Source organism: Prunus persica, chromosome G5 (assembly GCF_000346465.2).
Source record: "Prunus persica cultivar Lovell chromosome G5, Prunus_persica_NCBIv2, whole genome shotgun sequence".
Lineage (NCBI taxonomy): Eukaryota > Viridiplantae > Streptophyta > Magnoliopsida > Rosales > Rosaceae > Prunus > Prunus persica.
The window spans coordinates 14579480-14599186 of record NC_034013.1 but is presented as its reverse complement, the minus strand read 5'-3'; the positions used below and the strand labels follow the sequence as shown (position 1 = coordinate 14599186).

General features: G+C 39.0%; 4 protein-coding genes across 5 annotated transcripts; 1 reads left to right on the top strand and 3 right to left on the bottom strand.

The window, feature by feature from the left end:
* Positions 586-9905, bottom strand: LOC18776699 (protein MODIFIER OF SNC1 1). The gene is made up of 10 exons (XM_020564933.1): positions 9459-9905; positions 8349-8425; positions 7939-8016; positions 7803-7847; positions 7310-7673; positions 6497-6599; positions 5816-5893; positions 4364-5687; positions 4003-4270; positions 586-3927 (listed from the first exon to the last, which is right to left on the bottom strand). Exons 2-10 carry the CDS (start codon positions 8378-8380, stop codon positions 1186-1188), a joined length of 5034 nt encoding a protein of 1677 aa, XP_020420522.1. The 5' UTR covers positions 8381-8425; positions 9459-9905; the 3' UTR covers positions 586-1185.
* Positions 10954-13996, top strand: LOC18776489 (probable apyrase 7). Of its 2 annotated transcripts, XM_020564042.1 has the most exons (4): positions 10954-11116; positions 11830-11911; positions 11983-13200; positions 13410-13996. In XM_020564042.1, exons 3-4 carry the CDS (start codon positions 12078-12080, stop codon positions 13922-13924), a joined length of 1638 nt encoding a protein of 545 aa, XP_020419631.1. In that variant the 5' UTR covers positions 10954-11116; positions 11830-11911; positions 11983-12077; the 3' UTR covers positions 13925-13996. The 2 variants fall into 2 exon arrangements, with proteins under 2 accessions (XP_020419631.1, XP_007209872.1); XM_007209810.2 differs by lacking the exon at positions 11830-11911.
* Positions 13957-16775, bottom strand: LOC18776104 (phosphatidylinositol transfer protein CSR1). The gene is made up of 6 exons (XM_020564043.1): positions 16036-16775; positions 15608-15760; positions 15270-15416; positions 14898-15050; positions 14663-14785; positions 13957-14258 (listed from the first exon to the last, which is right to left on the bottom strand). The coding sequence occupies exons 1-6, from the start codon at positions 16165-16167 to the stop codon at positions 14181-14183; spliced, it is 786 nt and encodes a 261-aa protein (XP_020419632.1). The 5' UTR covers positions 16168-16775; the 3' UTR covers positions 13957-14180.
* On the bottom strand, positions 16867-18448 carry LOC18776667 (plant UBX domain-containing protein 10). The gene is made up of 4 exons (XM_007209171.2): positions 17888-18448; positions 17595-17768; positions 17287-17487; positions 16867-17192 (listed from the first exon to the last, which is right to left on the bottom strand). The coding sequence occupies exons 1-4, from the start codon at positions 18446-18448 to the stop codon at positions 16965-16967; spliced, it is 1164 nt and encodes a 387-aa protein (XP_007209233.1). The 3' UTR covers positions 16867-16964.

Here is a 19707-nt window from a genome sequence, read left to right as displayed (position 1 = left end):
TCTCTAATCAGATAATCAATATTGTTAAATTCTCAGATAGAATTTCACTTATTAATTAATTTTAATTAACTTTTTAATAACATAATATATTAAGGGCTTGTTTAAGAGTGATTCTACCCAATAATCACTTCTTCATATGATCAAGATAGTTTGAAGTGATTTTATGGTTAAAAACGCTTAAAATCACTTAAAGTGATTATATGAAGACACCCGTGGAACGAGCCCTAAAATATCAACCTCAACCACAAATTGAATAGTTTGTCAAAAATCAATTGCCAAAGTTCTCTTCTGCGGGGGAAGAATCAATCCACTATTGCAACTTAGTTGGAGCGTCTCTAAAGCTTGTGCATTGTCCATCAACAAATGATTATATTCGAAGTGGTAGGAAGCATCTTTACTTTCTGACATTGCGTGATGTGTTTAAGTAAATTGCTGACCCTTGATGTTGTGTTCGGAAGTCACATTACAATTTCCGAATTTCGAAAGTGGAGATGCATTGTATTGTGTGGAAAGAAACCGGCGAGAAACATTCAAAATTCAAATGCGATGTTTCCGACGAGAGCAACAATTTATAAGAAAAACAAGAACGGAAAGGAGCCCCTGATATATTCACATTATATAATTTTATTTTTGGCCAATAAACAACTGTGAAGATGGATCCTTACTCTACTTGTCTAACAAACAAGGTACGGAAGCCACAATGAAAACCAGTCAACAAGACATCGAGACTAGTTTGATTGAGAATCATAAACTTCCTCTAATTTCATTCCTTCCTGCCGGCTCCATATTTAGAGCCAAGGAATTATGGGTCACTAAATAGTAAATACAAAGGCCGGAAGAAAGATGTTGAAAGGGTTCCTTAGGAAACAAAGGGTGACCAAATCACAATGTTTCACATCATATTTGAAATGAAAGAAGAAAAAAAAAAACCATAAATACGCCACATTCGACTACCTCCAAGCAGCTAACTAATTTAGCACCATCAACTTTGCCGGAAGCCCTGCTCAGGGGGGCAGAAGCCATCAGTTGTCCATTTAACAAATATGAACAGTTGCAAATCAGCAGCCATACTGCTAGAATACCCAAAAACAGCGCGATCTGCCACTGCTAACAGTGCAAGAGTGGGAAAGAGTGGGTTTCAATCAATAAAAACCTCATCTTCAGAACTTTTCATTTTTCTAGCTACTACTCCATATCTGCATCTACTCGCACAGCACCACTTTGTCGTCCATGGAAGTTTCCCCCACCACGTCGCGGGTGACTTTGGCCTCTTTCCTTGACCCTTCCACCTGCACTATGAGAACCATCTCTAGGTCCCTCGGAGTTGTCAAATTTGGTATTGTTGTTGTACGGCCCAACTGGCTGGTACTCAAAATGCGAACTGTGCCTCGGTCTCTCCCGGTTTGCAGCGGGGTTGTGTTGCCTACTATCATGCCCTGAATAATTCCAATCCCCACGAGATTCTTGACCTCTGCCAAAACGGTTGTTTTGGTTTCCATTTTTGCGGAACCCTGTGTGATAATGCTGCTCTTGTCTAGCATCCATACCAGTGGGTGCCAGTTCAACTGGCCTAACCGGACCCAGGTTTGGAGAGTGGGGCCGTCCCCTGATGGCTTTCCTCTCTCTCTTATTCAGTCCTTCCTCTGCATTGTTTCTCTCAGAAATCAATTGATCATGTCGCTGCTGGGTCACATATTCAGTAGTGTCCTTGTCAGGTGTTGGCTGAAGTGGCACCCCACCTCGGGGACTGGTTTCCTTTTTGATAGTCTGACCAACTTCTACACCAACATTTTGACCACCATTGGCTCTGTTTCCCCGTTGATTATTGGCTGAAAGTGCCTGAGATTTGGGTTGCCAATGAGGCATTGCACGTTCGCCAACAGCTCGATTCTCTTTGGAAGCAGCAGGTAGGTCCTGACCCATTTCAGAGACTGATGATTGATTGTTAATTTTGTCAGCAACCCCTCTACTAGTTTTCTTTTGATCAAGATCATGATGATTTCCCATGGCTTTGTGTCCCTTGAATGGATGTTGTTTTCCTCTTCCTTTTACTCCCTGGTCCTTTGCAATTGATACAGAGACCGGTGCAACAACATCAGGCTCGTTGGGCATGTTCCATCCATCAGAATAACCATCAGAACTCTTTGGTTGCTCTACCACTGAGCCAACATCAGGCTTCTGGGGTTGATGATGCTGGATTGATTTTTTATCACTCTGACTAACATTTGAAGTATATGATGGTCCATCTTGCAAACCTTGAGTGGTGGTTGATTCTGTTGACCCCCGTTGCCGCCATGATCCAAGTGCCTTTCCATGCTTAGTCTGTCTACCACTCCCATTCCAGGAATCTATGGGAATCCCCACTTTTCCAACAGTTATGGTAGTAGGTTGAGAACTTTCGGCACCTTGAGAAGCAGAATCTGCTCTCTCAATGGTCTCATTTACTGTAGTCTGATTGATTAAAGAAGTCACTGGTGGTTGAGTGCTTCCTTGATGCGCCATCTCTTTAGCTACAGGTTTTGGAACATATCTCTCCATTTCTGCCCTCTTATTTTTTGAGTTACTTTGCACCTTATTGTCGGTCTTTACAGCATTAACAGCCTCAACTTCATTTTTGGGGATAGCTTCATCATTTACATCAGCTTTGTTCTGTGACCGCACAGGTGCCCAGACGACAGCATCAGTACTGTGAAACTTTTCAGAGTGCTTAATAGCTTGTGCATTCCTCGACCCACGCCGAGGATGCTGAGATTTCCACTGGCTATTTACTCTACCTTGAGATTCATCATTTGACAGAGACGAGTGTTGCTCTGAAGACTGGTGTGCATCTCTAGGAATGGCCTGCAAATGAACTGAGTTAGGATCTGCCTCCAACTCAGATAACTTTGGCCTTCCACTCTCAAAAGTGGCATTTGCAATGTTTGTTTCTTTTGATACAGATGATGGTAGAGCAGCCACTGTTGATGTATTCTCGGTTTTGTGCTTATTCTTGCCATTTCGGTTATGTTTCTTTCTTGGATAAGAAGATGACTCAAGTATGGCACTGGAATTCGCAGTCAGGCTTGACTCACTACTCAAGGCTGTTTCACTTCCTATAACTCCAAGAGATGCGGAAATATTAACCACTGTATCCGTCTGACCCTCAGCTGTACTCATGGAAGTAAACTTTCCAGTAGACTTCTTTTCTAACTGATTGTTCTGCCTCTGTTTTGGGGCCTGCTTCTGCCTAGAGATATTGATGTCATGAGCTTGGGGGGCATTGTTGTGATGAACAGCATTAGCAACAATTGCAGATTGATCATGCATCTCAACAGGTTCCTTGTAGGCACTCATTGGTGTTTCTAAAAGTAGCCCACTAGATGGAACAGTTGACTTTTCAACTTTTCCACTGCTGCTCTCATTAATCTCTGCAACAGCATTCAGGTTAGAACCCGAAGCTGACTTTCTACCAGGCACTAATGGTTCAACAGAAGTTTGAGATTCTTCTTGCTTATTCTGGATGGCACCACTTGAGTGACTTTCAAACTTCTCATTTGAACCTTCCACCACTTGAGTATATTTGTTCAACTCTTCCAATTTTGCATGAGCCTTGGCCGTCTGCCCTCTTGTCCGTTCCTCTTCTTCCTCATACTTCTCATTCAATTTTGCAAACTTCTCATTTGAACCCTCCACCACTTGAGTACATCTGTTCAACTCTTCCAATTTTGCAAGAGCCTTGGCAGTCTGCTCTCTTGTCCGTTCCTCTTCTTCCTCACACTTCTCATTCAATTTTGCAAACTTCTCATTTGAACCCTCCACCACTTGAGTACGTCTGTTCAACTCTTCCAATTTTGCAAGAGCCTTGGCCATCTGCCTTCTTGTCCGTTCCTCTTCTTCCTCCTGTAACTGCTTGGTACGTTGCTTGGCAAGCTCCCTCATTTTAGCACGCTGGTGAAGAAAAATGATTTTGGCAAACTTCTAAAGCATAAAATCAAACAAGAATATGAATAAAATTTATATTACCTGTGCCTCAGAATCGTTTGGATCTAACAATGGTGTCGCAGATTCCTCCTCATGCCTGCCTTGTGGATAAGATCCAGACTTTTCAGTAGCTTCCATTGTAGCAAGGTGGTCCTGCAGATGAACATTAGGAGTTTCCAAATGTGCACTTGATACCACGGTTGTTGGTTCTGAGACCAAGGATTTCTTCCACCACCCTTCACCTTCTTGATTATTCAACCTTCCTCTACCACGATGATCTGATCTACTATGCATGCCTTGATTAGATCGCCTGTAGATCAGAAAATTAGCATTTTCCGACCATTTAAAATAATATATATATATATATATATTGGCAGAGGAAACCAAAAAATTACCAACCAACCTGGAGATGGAAATTCCACTGCCTGCTGTTACTTGGTTTTTATCTCCAGCAGAAAAGCCCACTTCATGAGAGGGATTTACTATTTCAGTGACATGAGATCTTTCAGGATTTACAAAGCTACTACCACGTTCATTTACTGAATGGTTAGCTTTAGCATTGACTTGGAATCTATTTTTCTGCTCCTCCCTACTGGAAACAGATGCAGTATCATTTCGTCCATCTGAAACTCGCGCCTTTGCATTTAATCCCTCTATTTTTTGAATCAGACTGGAGTCTTTCGCAGCAGCCAGTAGTGGTTGTCCTACCTCCGCTGTGCCAGAGGCTTCAGTTCCCAATTTCTTCACTGAAATGACATCATCTGCCTTTATATTTCCCAAACTTTCAGGAGCTACTTTCATAGGAACAGAACAAGCTCCTCGGTTGTCAAAATTCTGTGAGGCAGTTTCTTCACCAAGCGCTTTCCTTTGATCTCTCTCTCCCCCCTTTCTGTGATCTGATATCCAATCATTCTCCGATGCCAAAGTTCTTGGTTGGTCCTCCCTCTCAAGACATGATGCATGAGATAAGACAGCACCCTCATTCCTTTGTTCCTCATTTCTTCTATCCCAACTGTCATGCTGCTTCAGAAGAACTTTGTAAGGTCCACGAGACTCATGCGGATGACCAGATTCTAATTGCTCCGACATCACTGCCTGGTTAGTAGGGCCATATCCACCGGGTCTGCCATGAGAATTGCCAGGCTCATGAGCACTTTGGCTAGGGTACCTATTATAAACAGGGGGGCCAGCAGCCATTCCCACAAACGGCACATCACGTTCATTTGGATTGCAGTAGCCCATTGGAGAAGGGTAATAGCCCTCATAGGGTACTGGACCAGGGTAAAAGCCAGGTCGAATTGGCATACCAGGGCGAATATAAGCATCTTGCATATGAGCTCTGTACATATCTCCATTTTTAGGATGGTGTCCTCTTGGTCCTGCTCCAGGTGGAGGAACAGGCTGTGCGTTGGCTAGAGCAGCAGGTGGAATCTGTGGAGGATAATATGGAAATGGCTCCATTGGAAAGCCACCAGGAGGGACCGGAGTTCCGTAGGGAGTTGCCCCTGGAGGTCCTCTATACCAAACACCACCTTGTGGATTAGTTACTGGACCACCATGCCATCCATCATAATGTTGGGGAGGGACGTTAGCACTAGGGTAAGGATGGGGATTACCCTGCCACTTCTCCATACCAGGTCTACCTCCATCTCCGCTGTATGAGGGATTTTCTCTTTTCCATGAATTAGCAGTTCCACTCTTGACATTTGCATTTGCGGAAACATCACCTGAATATGAAAAACAAGCACATACTTACATACATGAAAGAATGAGAAACCAAAGCCATTAACCAATGTAAGGAATGAGGTTGCAACATCCTCATAAACACACAAGAATTAAGCACATGTGCACGAACCGACTAGAGAAGTCCCAGTCGTCTCTTTTGCCACTCTGTCACTAGAAGATGACCCAGGACGACAGTAAGAACTGTGATCTGTCGTAAATGATTGATCAAGCAATCAGTAAACTGAAATGGAGCATCAAATTTTCTACAAAAAGATACTTGCCCCATAAGGGAAAAAAAATAATGCACCAGCATGGATACTTATTAATGCCATCATATCCTTTAAAACAGTTGCTTGAAAGTATAAGGAAACACATACTCCAGAAATCAAGAAAATGTGCAGAATCTTCTTTTTCACTTTTTCTTGTTTTTCTTGTTTGTTTTCGCAAAAAGGAAATGCCTTTTAGCACTTGAAACAATAAAAATTGGCAGCCACTCTGGATGTACTGCTCCAAGTTTGAAAAAACAAACAAATACCAGGACGCAAACATGGTATTTTCAAAGATTGATGCTAGGGGTAAAAAATTTATCAATATTTCTTAAGAAATGGCATGGCAGTTTACATGGCAGTCCCACATCAATTGATGAAAATCCACTGGCACTGCCAAGAACACGGTCAGTGAGGTAGTGGAATGCGTGTGGCATGCCATCTCAACCACCACGTGAATTTTTAAAAAGTATTTGTAAAAAATCTAAGTAGAAATAACGTCTTCCAATATTAAATTATACAGTAAATGGATAAAGGCACAAAACCTTGTGACTTGGCATTATTTCCAGGATTATCTTTTTCTGAACCAAGTGTCGGAAAATCTCCAGAAGAAAGCGAAAACCCATCATTCTTCGCTGACAAGACTCCCTGCATGTGTAACAGTGAATAACCAAGATAGATCTTCAGATAAGTACCGGACAGACTGCAACAAAGAAAACATAGCAGAGGTGTTGTTCAACTACCTTGGGCTCTCCTGGGATTGGAAAGGGTCAAACTTATGTGGTGAATTAAGTTTGTGATTAATTCTGAGTGTTATGCTGTTCTTTAATTTAAATTACTATTTGTTGATTAAATAATCAATTAACTAATGATTTTCTGTCACTTTAATGTTTAAGCTTTAAAGTCATATAATATTGGTGAGAATGGTATTCACCAAATATGTCATGAGTTTTATCATTTGTGCATAATTCTATGGAGTTTATTAGTACCACTCTTGACTCCGAAGCTCGCAGACCCGGGGGTTGCTGAAAGGCGTAATTGATGCATTGTTGACTGGTTTACCATTTTCTGGTGGTTCATTCAGAATTTTATTTTTAAACGACTTTCCATTTCTTTTTACCAAAATTTCTATAGGTATTGATATTTCTGTTGAAATTTCCATTGATCCTTCAACATTTTCATACCTGAGCAAATGTGTGATTCAATTATAAAGATGTCAATTGATCCATCTAACCCTAAATGAGAGATTCCCATGGTGAAGCCTCTCTTTGTATCGACTCGGTTGGAATCTTTATTAACAAAGTAATTATTGGTAGAACACATATTCAAACACTAAGCCTATGACAGAAAGATCATACCAACTTTTCAGCGGTCCCAGGAGCACTCCATGCCACTGGATGTTCAGAGTGTTCAGCAAATCTTGACAATTGTGAACTACCAGGTCTTGTCTCTGCACTGCGAGGACGCAATGAGGTCAGTGATGTTTGATTTGATGTCAATGCCCCAGAAGCCGATGACGGCCTAGAATTCGGACCCCATGCATTAGAAGAAGGTTCATGTGCTTTCTCACTACCAGCAGTAGATGGTCGAGTGCCACTTCCAGATGAAAGATGGCCACTGAGATGGCTCGGTGAAGTGCCACCGTCAGCTTTTGGAGATAGTGATGGGGAACCCCATGCATTTGATGCAGAAGATGATCTACTGCCCCAACCGAGGGTGCCCCTGCAAGTATTAAATTAAAAAACACCTAAGTGTTATTCTCCGGTGATAAACTAGTAGCATTGAAATATTATACACTGATCCCAATAGAAATTAAATTGGAAGAGAGAGAGAGAGAGAGAGATTACTCACTTGGGAACAATTTCCACATTTGGGTCCCTACCATGATTTTCTAACCTTAAACAGCCAAGTAAGGTAAGGAATTTTAGGTGACAAACAAAGGAGAACAGTAAATTGACTTAAGGATAATTCAGCAAGAAGCAAATACCTCTGACTGGGCAAGTTTACAGGTTTTGGAACTTTCCCTAAAACAGTCATGGGACCTCTTCTGGAAGAAGAAGCCAACCTGCAACAGCATCAACAGAATTAGATTACAACCTAAAGATGTTGATATCTATGTGATTGTCTGTCTCTGTATGCAATATTTCGATCTCAATTTTGAAAAAATAATAATAATAATACTTCTTGTGGAAGTGTAATTTTGCTTACTTTAAATCTTCCCCACCAACACAATTTACATATAATTAGTTTTTTCCTAGGACATACGTCCCAATGTTTTCTTAACAATTTCCCATTGTCTATTCCAAAAGAAAGAAAAAACAAACAATAATCCCCATTGTCTATGAAACATTGTGAATGTGGCCAGATTAACATAAGAAGTCGCAATAATATTCATACCTCCTGTCCCCCAACAACATACTGGACGTCATGTTTCAATCGTTGCCACAAGGTCATTCAAGCAAATTTACCAAAGCCTGGAAAAATAGGAGAATTTAAACTTCCACAAGTGTGATGATGCAGTCAATAAACCAATAAACCACAGTTTTAACAAGGTTATCAAATGACATAGTACACAACAAACTTTTCATATCAATGAAAACAAGATTCATGTAACATGCTTGTACAAAAAAAATTATTTTATTTGCAGCGCCAGAGTGTCAGACTCCTGATTATTGATTACAACTACAAACCAAAATGTTATCACATAGCTATTGCAGGTGAATGTGTACCATCCAGGTTTTAGCATTCCTCCATGCTATTTATTTCCTATCATACAAAATACTAAAAATTGTCTCATAGAACCTTTTCCTTTGATTTTATGGGTGTAGACCAACAGAGCACCGAGACACTTTTTAACTTCATCCTTCTTCAATCAATCTCCCCTTATGCATAATCAAGCCCATGTCACAAAATTAGTTACTCTCACAAACTCTCTTTCCCCTTTTTATGATAAAGAACTACTAAGCTTGAGCATTTTTATAGCAATGATCGCTAAACTAAAGAGTCTAAACTTATCCCAGTTCTCAATCCCAGAAGAACTACTACACTTTTAAAGGGAAAAAAAAGGGTTTTTGGCAACCAAAAAAAAAAAGCATCCCTGATTTCAGAAACCTATGCACTGTTTCGTCCTTTGATAGGACAAACAATGAGCCAATACTATATTCAAAATCTATACAACAATAATAATATACGAAAAATCCTTCATTTCCAAATGAAACCCATCATAAGCATTGACCTAAAAAATTGCATAACTACATGTATGTATATAACACCAAAGCACAAAATGCCACCAAAAGAATACGTTCGCTTGGTTGCCAATAAAACATATGAGAATATGAACATCCCAGAACATATTTAGCGCATAAATGACAGTTGCAAAAGCAAATTCTTATTTATTTCTTCCTCGTGCAGTCTTTTTATATATATTATTTTCCTTCTATTTATCGGGAAACAAACAGGCTAAATTAGCATAACAATTCCGCAAAAATTAAAACGATATTAACTTGCCTGGTATAAGAATAGGTTTTAAGGGGTTCGTGGAAACCCTAGGGAAGTTGATATGGGTTTTGGAAGATATAGAGGGAGAGAATAAACGATTGAAACGCGGCGTATAGGGCTTGGGGAGATCGAGAGGGCGGTTCAGAGAAACAGAGATCTTTGTGAGTTGAAAACGAAGATTTTGAGTGTGATTGGTTTCAGATCAGGGAAGAAGAAAATAGGGATACACAGAAGAGAGAGAGAGAGAGAGAGAGGGAGCTCGAGGAGGAGTTCGAGAGGATGTACGAGTTGCAATCCGATATATTAATTCTGGAACCTCTCGCAAAATTAAATTTGAATTTGGGTTTTTTCAGAATTTTTGGATTGTTAAGCGAAAAAAAACAAAACAAAAAAGAGTTTGGGAATTTTTGGGAATACGGGTTTGCTTTGAAATGGAACTCCCAATCCAAATTGGGCTATAAATTCTTGTTCAGTTTGTGTTTTATCCTTTGGGTTTAAAAGGGCACTGTATTTTCTGTTGTATCAGGTGATGCTATGGGTAATAATGTAATTTCTGTATTTATGTTAGTGAGATTTAGGTGTAATATCCTTATCCTAATTGCTTTCGTTTGTGGCATGAAGTTAAGGGATCATAAACTTTTCAGATTTCAGTTGTATCCAACGGCCTAAAACAAGTTGAGCACAAAGAGTTATGTTTTACTTTTTTGATATAAAGTTCTTCCAATCGAGAAAGAGAAGTATGGAGCATTTAACATGAAAAACTGACTAATTAGCCTAATTTTATTTGCATGTGCATGATTAGTTCGATTTTAGCTCTTCTTATTATAAATTGTGTTATAATCCGACGTGATTTTGGGGTTTTTTTCGGTCGAAGGATTTTGGAGTTCGACTCATGATATCCATAATAAAACAACGGCCAACGACCAAAGCTAATGCCATTCCATGAACAATATATATTTTGTACTTTTTTTTTTGGTCGATATATATATATATATATAGTTTACATTCATGTAATAGTATGTTAACTTACTTGAACTCGGAAAAAGTCATGAATTAGAGATTTGAAGAACACAAAAGAATGAGTATGAGATCAACTACTCCTGTGCGCGAGCACAGTGGCGGACCCAATGCATGCCCAGGGAGGGCATGTGCCCCTCCTCAAATATTGTTGTATGGATATTTAGTTATAGTAATATTATACAAATATTATGAAATTCCTCTTAAATTCTTAAATTTTCCTATTTTCTTTTGTTTTTTATTTTATTCTTATGTCTAAATTTCTTATGAGTAGCATATATTTTGTTATTATGAATGAATGTTAGATTATTTATACAAGAAGTAACAATAGAGAAAGTGAAAAGAGTTTTAATTTTAAATGTGCTTCCTCTCACTTAAATTTCCGACTCTACCACTGCGGAGCATATGAATTACTACTAGTGTACACATATATTCTGCAATTTTTATTATTAAATCACAATTTAAATGGAGCCCTGACCCAATACCCATGGGGCCATCCATAGCCCTCACATGGGCCCAAACCCGCGTAAGTAGTTTGTACAGTTGTACGTTGTGCACAGTTCCTCTTCTTCAGATACATGTAGATGTAGTTCTTCTGAGGCAGCTGAGTAGCGATGTGAAGCTTCTTCAAGCATTTTCAGTCGAACCAGGTAAGCTCGCTTTACTTTTATTTCCTTCACGTGTATCTCTTATTGGGTGGTTGGGTTGATTCAGATCTCTTTGAATCATTTCCACATAATTTGCCTTTTCCTTCACGTCTCGTATTTGTCTTTTGAAATTGGCCTACTTTTCAATTCCAGATGCAGACATAATGATTTCAATATTAGAGAGTTCATTTTAGCTTGTGATGTCTATGTTAAGCTACCCTTTTGCCCTTTTTTTTTTCCTTTCTGGAGCACAAGGCAATGGCTTTGGGCTAAGCATGGCAGCTGGGTTGCATTCCTATGCCCTGCCCCTGTTTGGTATATAAGATTTTGTAACGAAAGGAAAACACAAATAAAATGGAATCAAAAAAAGATCAATCGTTAATTAGATTGTTTTTAACCATTATGAGTCATAATTGTAAAAGTACTATAAAAGCATATGGAGAATGGATTTTTACTGGATACATAAAAATAGTAATAACTTGTTGGCAAGATGAACCTTTCCTATATATCAGTATATATTTGTGCACTCAATGTTGATCTTGTATGTTTTCCAGCTATATATGCTAGTAACTGCTTTTCATACTGAGGTTTTACTACTAAAATCGAAAGCATGGTCTTTTCTATATATCAGGCTATTTCTTATTTGTTTTCATCAACTTAAGATCCGGAACTTTCTATCAATTAGGCTGATTCGGTTGAATGGTTTCTGATTTCAGTTCAAATTTGGCCAAATTGAGTTATTGCTTGACCTTACAGTAGGGAGGGACTGCTAGCAATAAGGAAGTAGGAAGTTGATGGGTGGGTCTAAGGCTATTATTTGCTTTGGTATTGCCTAATTGACTAGTAACATAACATTTTATATATTTCAGGAGTGGGTTTTGAATTTTGAGGGAACTTTGAAGGTGAAGAGAGAGTGAAAGAGCTGTTATTAGATTTGGAATTTATTCCAGTTAGTAATGCATCTATGGAACCCAAATCTCCTTCAAAACTTAAGCTCTCAATCATGGGATTTGCTCAATACAAGCAGGCGTTGAGAACGGGTTTTATGGTTACAGTTATAATACTCTTATTATTTGGTGCCTATTTTGTGTTTATACCCGGGAAAGGCCATAGTGTATCTAAAGGACCATATTATACGGTGGTTGTTGATTGTGGAAGCACAGGGACCCGAGTAAATGTGTACAAGTGGCTGGCAAGGGCTGTAAGTAGTAAGGAATTGCCGATTTTGTTGTATTCTTATCCCGACAATTCAACTGATGGAATGCTTTGGAAAAGTTGTAAGTATCACTGTCTGCAAACTGAGCCTGGTTTGGATAAATCTGTCGGAAACTTATCAGGAGTAAGAGCATCTTTGGAACCATTAATTACATTGGCAGAACATAAGGTTCCTTCTGAAAAACGCAGAGACACTCCCATTTTTGTTCTAGCTACTGCTGGACTAAGGAGATTGGCAATGGAGGATGCTAGGCGGGTATTGAATGACATAGAAGCTATTGTAAAAGAACATACTTTTTTGTATGAAAAGAGTTGGATACGGGTGTTGAGTGGCCAAGAAGAAGCTTATTATGGTTGGGTGGCTCTAAATTATAAAATGGGTAGCTTTGGGAATCATTCAAGGTCACCCACTTTGGGACTTCTTGACTTAGGAGGTTCATCATTGCAGATTGTCGTGGAAGTTGATGATACAAGAGAAGATGCGAACTTAGTGAGATCAAAATTTGGTTTTGTCGAACATGATATTTTAGCTTACTCATTGTCGGAATTTGGATTGAATGAAGCATTTGATAGGACGGTTGTTATGCTCAGCCATATGGAACAACTCAGAGAAAGTGCTTCTGGTATAGTAGAGATCAGACATCCTTGTCTTCATACTGACATTGTGCAAAACTATACCTGCTATGGTTGCTCCCAGCTTAACGCTCCTGATCAGAAAAAAGTGACCAGTCAAGTGCAGGAAACTAAATTTCCTTCTGTGTATCTGGTTGGAGTGCCGAATTGGGAGCAATGCAGAAGACTTGCTAGGGTTGCTGCTATCAATTCAAGCACAGCTGACACAGACCATAGAGCACGGTCATGTTCTGATAATGGTAAATATTACATTTGCTCCCCAGTTCAGCAGTTGAATTACAATTTTTTTCTTTCAAATATTTTGATGTTTGTTTATGGACTTTTGACTCATCCAGTTATAAAAGGTCTTTTCTTTGTTGAAGATCACATACTTTCACATAGAAATTATCTCTATGCGCATGATTTTAGGATTCATATCACTTTTGTAATTCCCTGCTCATGTTCACAGGGAGTGAAATGATAAATTTGACTGCTTTTGCTCACCCCAAAGCCCGCTTTCATGCACTTTCTGGATTTTTTGCTGTTTATGACAAGTTGAATTTGAGCACAAGAGCCACCTTGACGAAGATTTGGGAGAAAGGCCAGCAAGTATGCTCCAGATCAGGGTCTGACCTAAGCAGTAATTCACAGAATGCATATTTTACTTGGCAATATTGTTTTCGTGTGCCTTATGTGGCATCGCTCATTGACGATGCCCTGTGTCTTGGTGACAAAGAGATCATTTTTGGTCCTGCGGATGTTACTTGGACATTAGGAGCTGCATTGGTCGAAGGAGAATATTTATGGTCAAGTCCTACTAGATCTCAAAGTAGCATTTTAGCCCTAAATATGGAGGTTATATCCTCTCCCATTTTTGTACTTGTTTTACTTCTTTGTATTCTATTGATTGTATATTGTTGTCAAGTCAAGCTCCCCATGATAGGCAGGAAGAGCACAGTAAGAGGACAGAAGATGATAGATTAGATGTTATGAACTATTAGATTGCAATAGACAAATTTTATTCAATAACAATTCAAAGGCCAGAAATTGATTGACCATATACTACATGCTGTCGTTGTATCTTGTGGAGCAAAATTGGATTAGAACGAATGAGTTTTTCTAAACCCCAAAATTATAAAGCTAAAAGTAAATATATTCTACTGGCAAAAGGTGAAAGCCATTCTTTTGTACAAAAAGAATTATACACTGGTACATCAAGTCAAAACTTGAGAGACATTTCTCAGTCTCTAAAATTGGCTGGCACCGTTGCATCTGTAAAATATTCCTTCCTGACAGTCTCCACGGAGCAAAACCTCACCTTCAAGAGACAAATACTTCAAATGAAACGGGAATAGTAGACAAGTAAACAAAAAAAAAAAATACAACAAAGTTGCACATTCACAATAAAGTTTATGGTAGAGGGCCTGCATCAGATATCAAATTTACAATAGACACCTGACCAAAATTCCAATGATGGCTTTCAGAACTTGACTGACAGGCCACATTCACGAAAAATCTTAAGAAACTCTAGAAGTTTTTAAAGCTCAAAGGAGCTGAGGTCTTCCATATATCCCCTGCTCCTCCCATATGCACATATTCACTCAAAGTATCAAATTTGAATGCCATTCAAGTGCAAATGCAGTATGAAATTTCATTTTGACTAAAAATATAGCGCTTTTGAACAAAATTATATGAAATATTTGTCTATGATGGAGTACATACCAACGAAGCATATGATTTTAACAAAGGCTTGGCCAGCTGCCAAATTGGCTTGAATATAAATGGAGCTTCCACAAAGAGGACTTGGCCCAATCGCTTTGGATAATAATAGTAGAAAACATCAAACTGCAATAGATTGGGAATCAACTCAAAATGAGCATCATGAAATTTTCACGACAATTAATACCTACAAATAGCGCTGAAAAGGAATAATCAGCGGGTAGCTTCTAAAACGTACCAAAAATGTTATGAAACTTAAATCTGCATTCTCTGTACCAAAGCCTCGTAGGTCAAAGATTCCAAGTATGTCTTCTGTCCCTTCTGGAAGAGCACTCAATGCCTTCTCAATCAAAAACACGCAGAGCTTCTCATTCTCAGCATGATCATGCACCTATAACACATTGTTGTGCAGTTACCAATTAATCATACAAACTTTGATCTAAGCCAAAGGTAGAAAAAATTGGTCACAATTTTCAAAAGGGGTTACCAAACTAAACACTATGTTCTGGACTAAGATTAGTATGTAGCACCTCAGAATACTAAGATGATATGATATGCAAGACCAGACACATTTTCAGGCACAGTGCACAGCCAAAAGAATCAAACTTACAGCAGGAAGATGCTTAGAGGCATCCACTATGAGAACTGGTCTACCATTAACATCAAGAAAGTCATGTACATAAGCTTTTCCAGTTTCGGCTACACTCTTCACTGAATCGTGAGATAATTCAGACACCCCAAATTCTTCACGCCATTTCTATTACAGAATAAGGAAATACTAGGAAAACAAAAAGAAACTATAATCATAAATGCATCAACATTTTCCAGATTTCCAGGAAAAAGAATCTAAAAAGAAATGAACTTTCCAAAGTAAAATGCAAGCATCAGCTAACGCAGCCAACCCAAATATTGAGTCCTGGAAAACATGATTGAGCTAGAGGAGGATACAATTGCTTTAGTCAGTCTTTCAACAGATTCGTCGACCGAAAACTTGCGGTCCTTGAGAAACCAGAGGATCATATCCTCATCATCTCTTCCATTTTTGCCTACAGGGAGACTTTGATGATCTTTCTCAAGCTTCTTCTTCACTTGCAAAACTAGCTGCAAAACCACCAAAGACCATAACAAAACCACCAAAGTGTATATCTAGCTACGCAAAATACAATGCAAGCCACACATTTTGAAGAAGATTAAGAAATATAAATTGCTAAAAAAAGTTTCAATCTTTATGTTCCTCAAAATGTGAACTAAAAATACAAACTTAAACACTCAAACATGCCTATTAGAATCATAATTTCCTAGTCACTTTCCCACAATTTTCCGAGAACCCAAACAGATGCAGGGTTAGTGGTACAGGTAAATGCAGGTAACTTTACCTTGTGTGATTCGTTGGGGTCTAAGCGGCAGCTCCGAACAGAGAACCTTCGAACTTGGGAGGATTTAATTTGATAGGAGCAATTGGAGAGAAAAGGAAGACGACGAAGAGGGTTGCAGATACGGAGCTCCATTTGTGTGAATTAAGTGGTGTGAAACCGCTGAATCGGATCGCGGTTTTCGTAGGCGTTACATTAGGAGGGCGATGAGGCTGCCTGTCCTAAGCGTCTCACGGTGACGCGACGCCACGTGGCCCACAAATAAGATGTTGCACTGCAAGAAGGACTAATTGACAAATATTTTCAGAGAGGACAAACGACCTTGAGGCCAATTCACGAATAGTGAGAAATATACAATGTCGTTTCTGCTCCACTAAACGACAAAATAATCAAGGGTATTTTTGACGTTTCATAGTTTATAAGATGCTGCACTTTTTCGAGCAAAGCGCGCGCCTTTCTTCTTCTTCTCTCTCCCGTAAGCTTGTTCTTCAAACTTTCAAAGTTTGTGGCTTTTGCTTCTAGTTTTGATTAACTTAGTCAGGTTTTTGTTATTAAGTGAGTGATTAACCGGTCGGTTTGATGGGTTTATTGTTTTTTGTCTGAATTTCACTTCCAAGTAAGTTTGTGACCGTTGGATTTGTCAATGTCAGCAATTTCATGCTTCATTTAGACGTGCATTTGTGTTTGTTATGTTGATGCAATTGTTGAAAGGTTTAAACTTTGAACTTGATATTCTCAGTAGACTTTGTTTTTGTTGGCACTTGACAGTGAGTGAAATTAATGAGATTGTCCCTTTCGGCATGGCCTCATCCAACCCACCTGCTCCATTTGACATTTTCTAGCAATAATAGAAAAACCCAAGATTGAAATTTTGATTACAAGGATGCCAATTTTGGTTTTCAATAGTTGTGAAAATATAGAAAGAATTGATGTCACAGAAGTTCAAGAAAGAGGGTTGCTCTTGGATGCAGTCCAGCATCCTTGAGTGTGATCCCCATTTGGTCAACCCCATAAACTCTTTTTGGGAAGCTTGAAATCAATCTGTAGTTTGCTATACCAGGGAGGCCTAATGAATCTATGTATCTGTAAATTGACTGCACTTTGTCTGTGCACAAAAAGCACTGCTCTCTTCTTTCCCCATTTGGAAACCTTATCAGTATCTGAAGAAAACAACAATGAAACAACCAAATTAACAATATAATTACTGCTTTCTTTTAAAACTCAAAATATGATGTTTTGTCTCTAAAATTATACCTGTGCAGCAGCCTGAGGATCCTTCCCCCTATTTGCAACCTCCTTGTATTGAGCTCCTCTTGTACTAGAAGCCTCTTTGGTTTTTCCGTACTGTTGTTTGGTAGGGTAGTTTTGAAGTCTCTCATTTTTTGCTTTGGTAGGGGCTTCTGCTGGTTTCTGAGCTGTGTCTGCTGGAGGTAGATTCTTTAGCTTCTCCTTTTCCTACAGAAATGGGAAAGAATGTTGGTTCATTGTCAACTTTCTGCTTCACTAGATAAAATCTTGGACCTAAAGCATGGCATATATCATATGAATAGGCACAAACCAACCTTGTCTAACTGCAGAGCTGCAAGATATGCTGCATCTTGTTCTTCTCTTAGACGACGGTCTGCTATTATAGCTTCTGCCTGCTTGACCTTTGAACTACGAAAAGCCGACCCTTGTTCCTCCACAGTCCTCTGCAGAATCCCCACCAGCTCAGTTGGGGAAATTGGTCCTTCCATCTAAACATGGACAAAGCAAAGAACAATAGTGATGGTTTAGGCATTCAATAAGTATATCTAGAACCAATGGATGATTATTTAATGAAAAAAGTACTAAATACTTTCAAGTTTCAACCAACCTGTCTTAGCACTGCTATGCTTTCACCAGGAGCAGGAGCTATAACAGCACAGAATGGAAAGCAAGAAGGGTTCATTGTTGCAGCCATTTGTAGACCTTCCCCTCTATCAGCAAGTGCTCCCCAGGAAACAAAGTTAGCATCAAGAAACTGCACCACCAGCTCTGAAGACAGTGTCTCCCTACAGTAAGAGGGTGTGAAGGGATGTTCCGGTGAGTGGAGATACATGAACAAGAACTTGTGTTCACCCTCTGCAATCTTTAAGGCCTCCATAAAATGGCAAGCATAAAAGAATGGATGCATGGTGCCATATTGCTGCTCAAAGCTAGGTAGAAAAGCTGATACATCTAGACCAATTAGGGGCTCTTCTGGTTGCTGCAGTTGAAAGTTTGATGGTAGAGTTTGGGCTTTTCTTCCTCCTATTCCTATTAGGCCTCTACGATGACCCATGGCTCTTGAAAATCCTCCTATAATGCTTCTGGGAAGGCTTACCATCCGGCGAACAATCCCATTGTGAGAGGCCTCTCCTGCTGATCTTACGCCTTCCCTCATTGCCGATGACATAGTTAACTATCTACACTATCCCCAAAGGATAACAGAAAATTGGAAAGGAAAAAAAAAAAAACGAAGTAGAGTGTTGAAGTTGCTCTTTGCTTATTAGAGTGGTGGTGTGATTAGTTGAACTTAAAATGTGGCTTTGTAAGACCAAATGAGATATATAGTTTATGAATAAACAAGCAGCAGTCAGTTTCATTGTTCCTTTATTTGATGAAAGTTCAATTGTAGAGATAAAAAAGAGCATTGTGGGAGAATGTGAAGATGCCTCTTCCTTTTTCAGGTTCTACAAAGATGGAAGGAGAAGGATGCTTTGCTTGTCAAGAAATCCACCGTTAATTGAGGAAGAGATGCATTAAATTTGATTGAAACAGACTATGGTGGACAGAGGATCCATCTTTTTATCCATCATTTCAGAGTCCAAAGAATTCATGCTCCTTGCAATGCCGATACGACAGATTAATAGTTTGTTCTCAGAATCTGATCTTCCATGAATGTATTTTTTCAATACCAACAAATCAAATCAATTGAAAACTGGAAATTGAAGGGCCAGAATTTTGGAATAAAGATAAAAGTTAAAGTGAATGTTATGTGTAAAATGAAATTAATTGGTTGGAGCATGCCTTTTTTAATTAGTCAAGAACTGACAACTTGTTGCCAAGATAGTCAAGGTAGCCCTTTTCCCAGATTAGCATCATTGTTAGCTTTAAAATGTCAAGATTAGTGACCAAAGTAATGAAAGTGTTTTCTGTACTTGAGTTGATTGATCATCTTCCAAGTCTTCCAGACCAGTTTTCTCTTCTTTCATATCTTTCAGGGTAAGTCATGATGTCAAGAAATCTTTTTGACCTCCAAACCACAAACCACATTAATTTTTTAATTTATAAAAGAATTAAAAGAAAAAAAAAATCCAAAACCAAAAAAAATTCAAACAGTTTGTTTGAAACTTTGAATGGTGGCTACCCATGCGACAGTGGAAGTCCCTACATGTATAATTGCATCATACCTTTGAAGGTCTCAAAGTGTTGTGCTTTTTTAAAAAGCCAAATAATTTCCAGCTTTTCTTTCATATATAAATAGTGGAAAAAAAGATAGTAATAGCTCCTATGAAAGATAAACATCACATGGTCTCCACATTCATCCGAGATTATGACCCATCACCATCTTCAACCTTCGAAGTAGGCACTAAGATAGGTATAGTGCCTTATAGCTTCTGCATTATATAATCTGCAGGCACCACTACGTATCCTAGGCTATAAATGGACTGT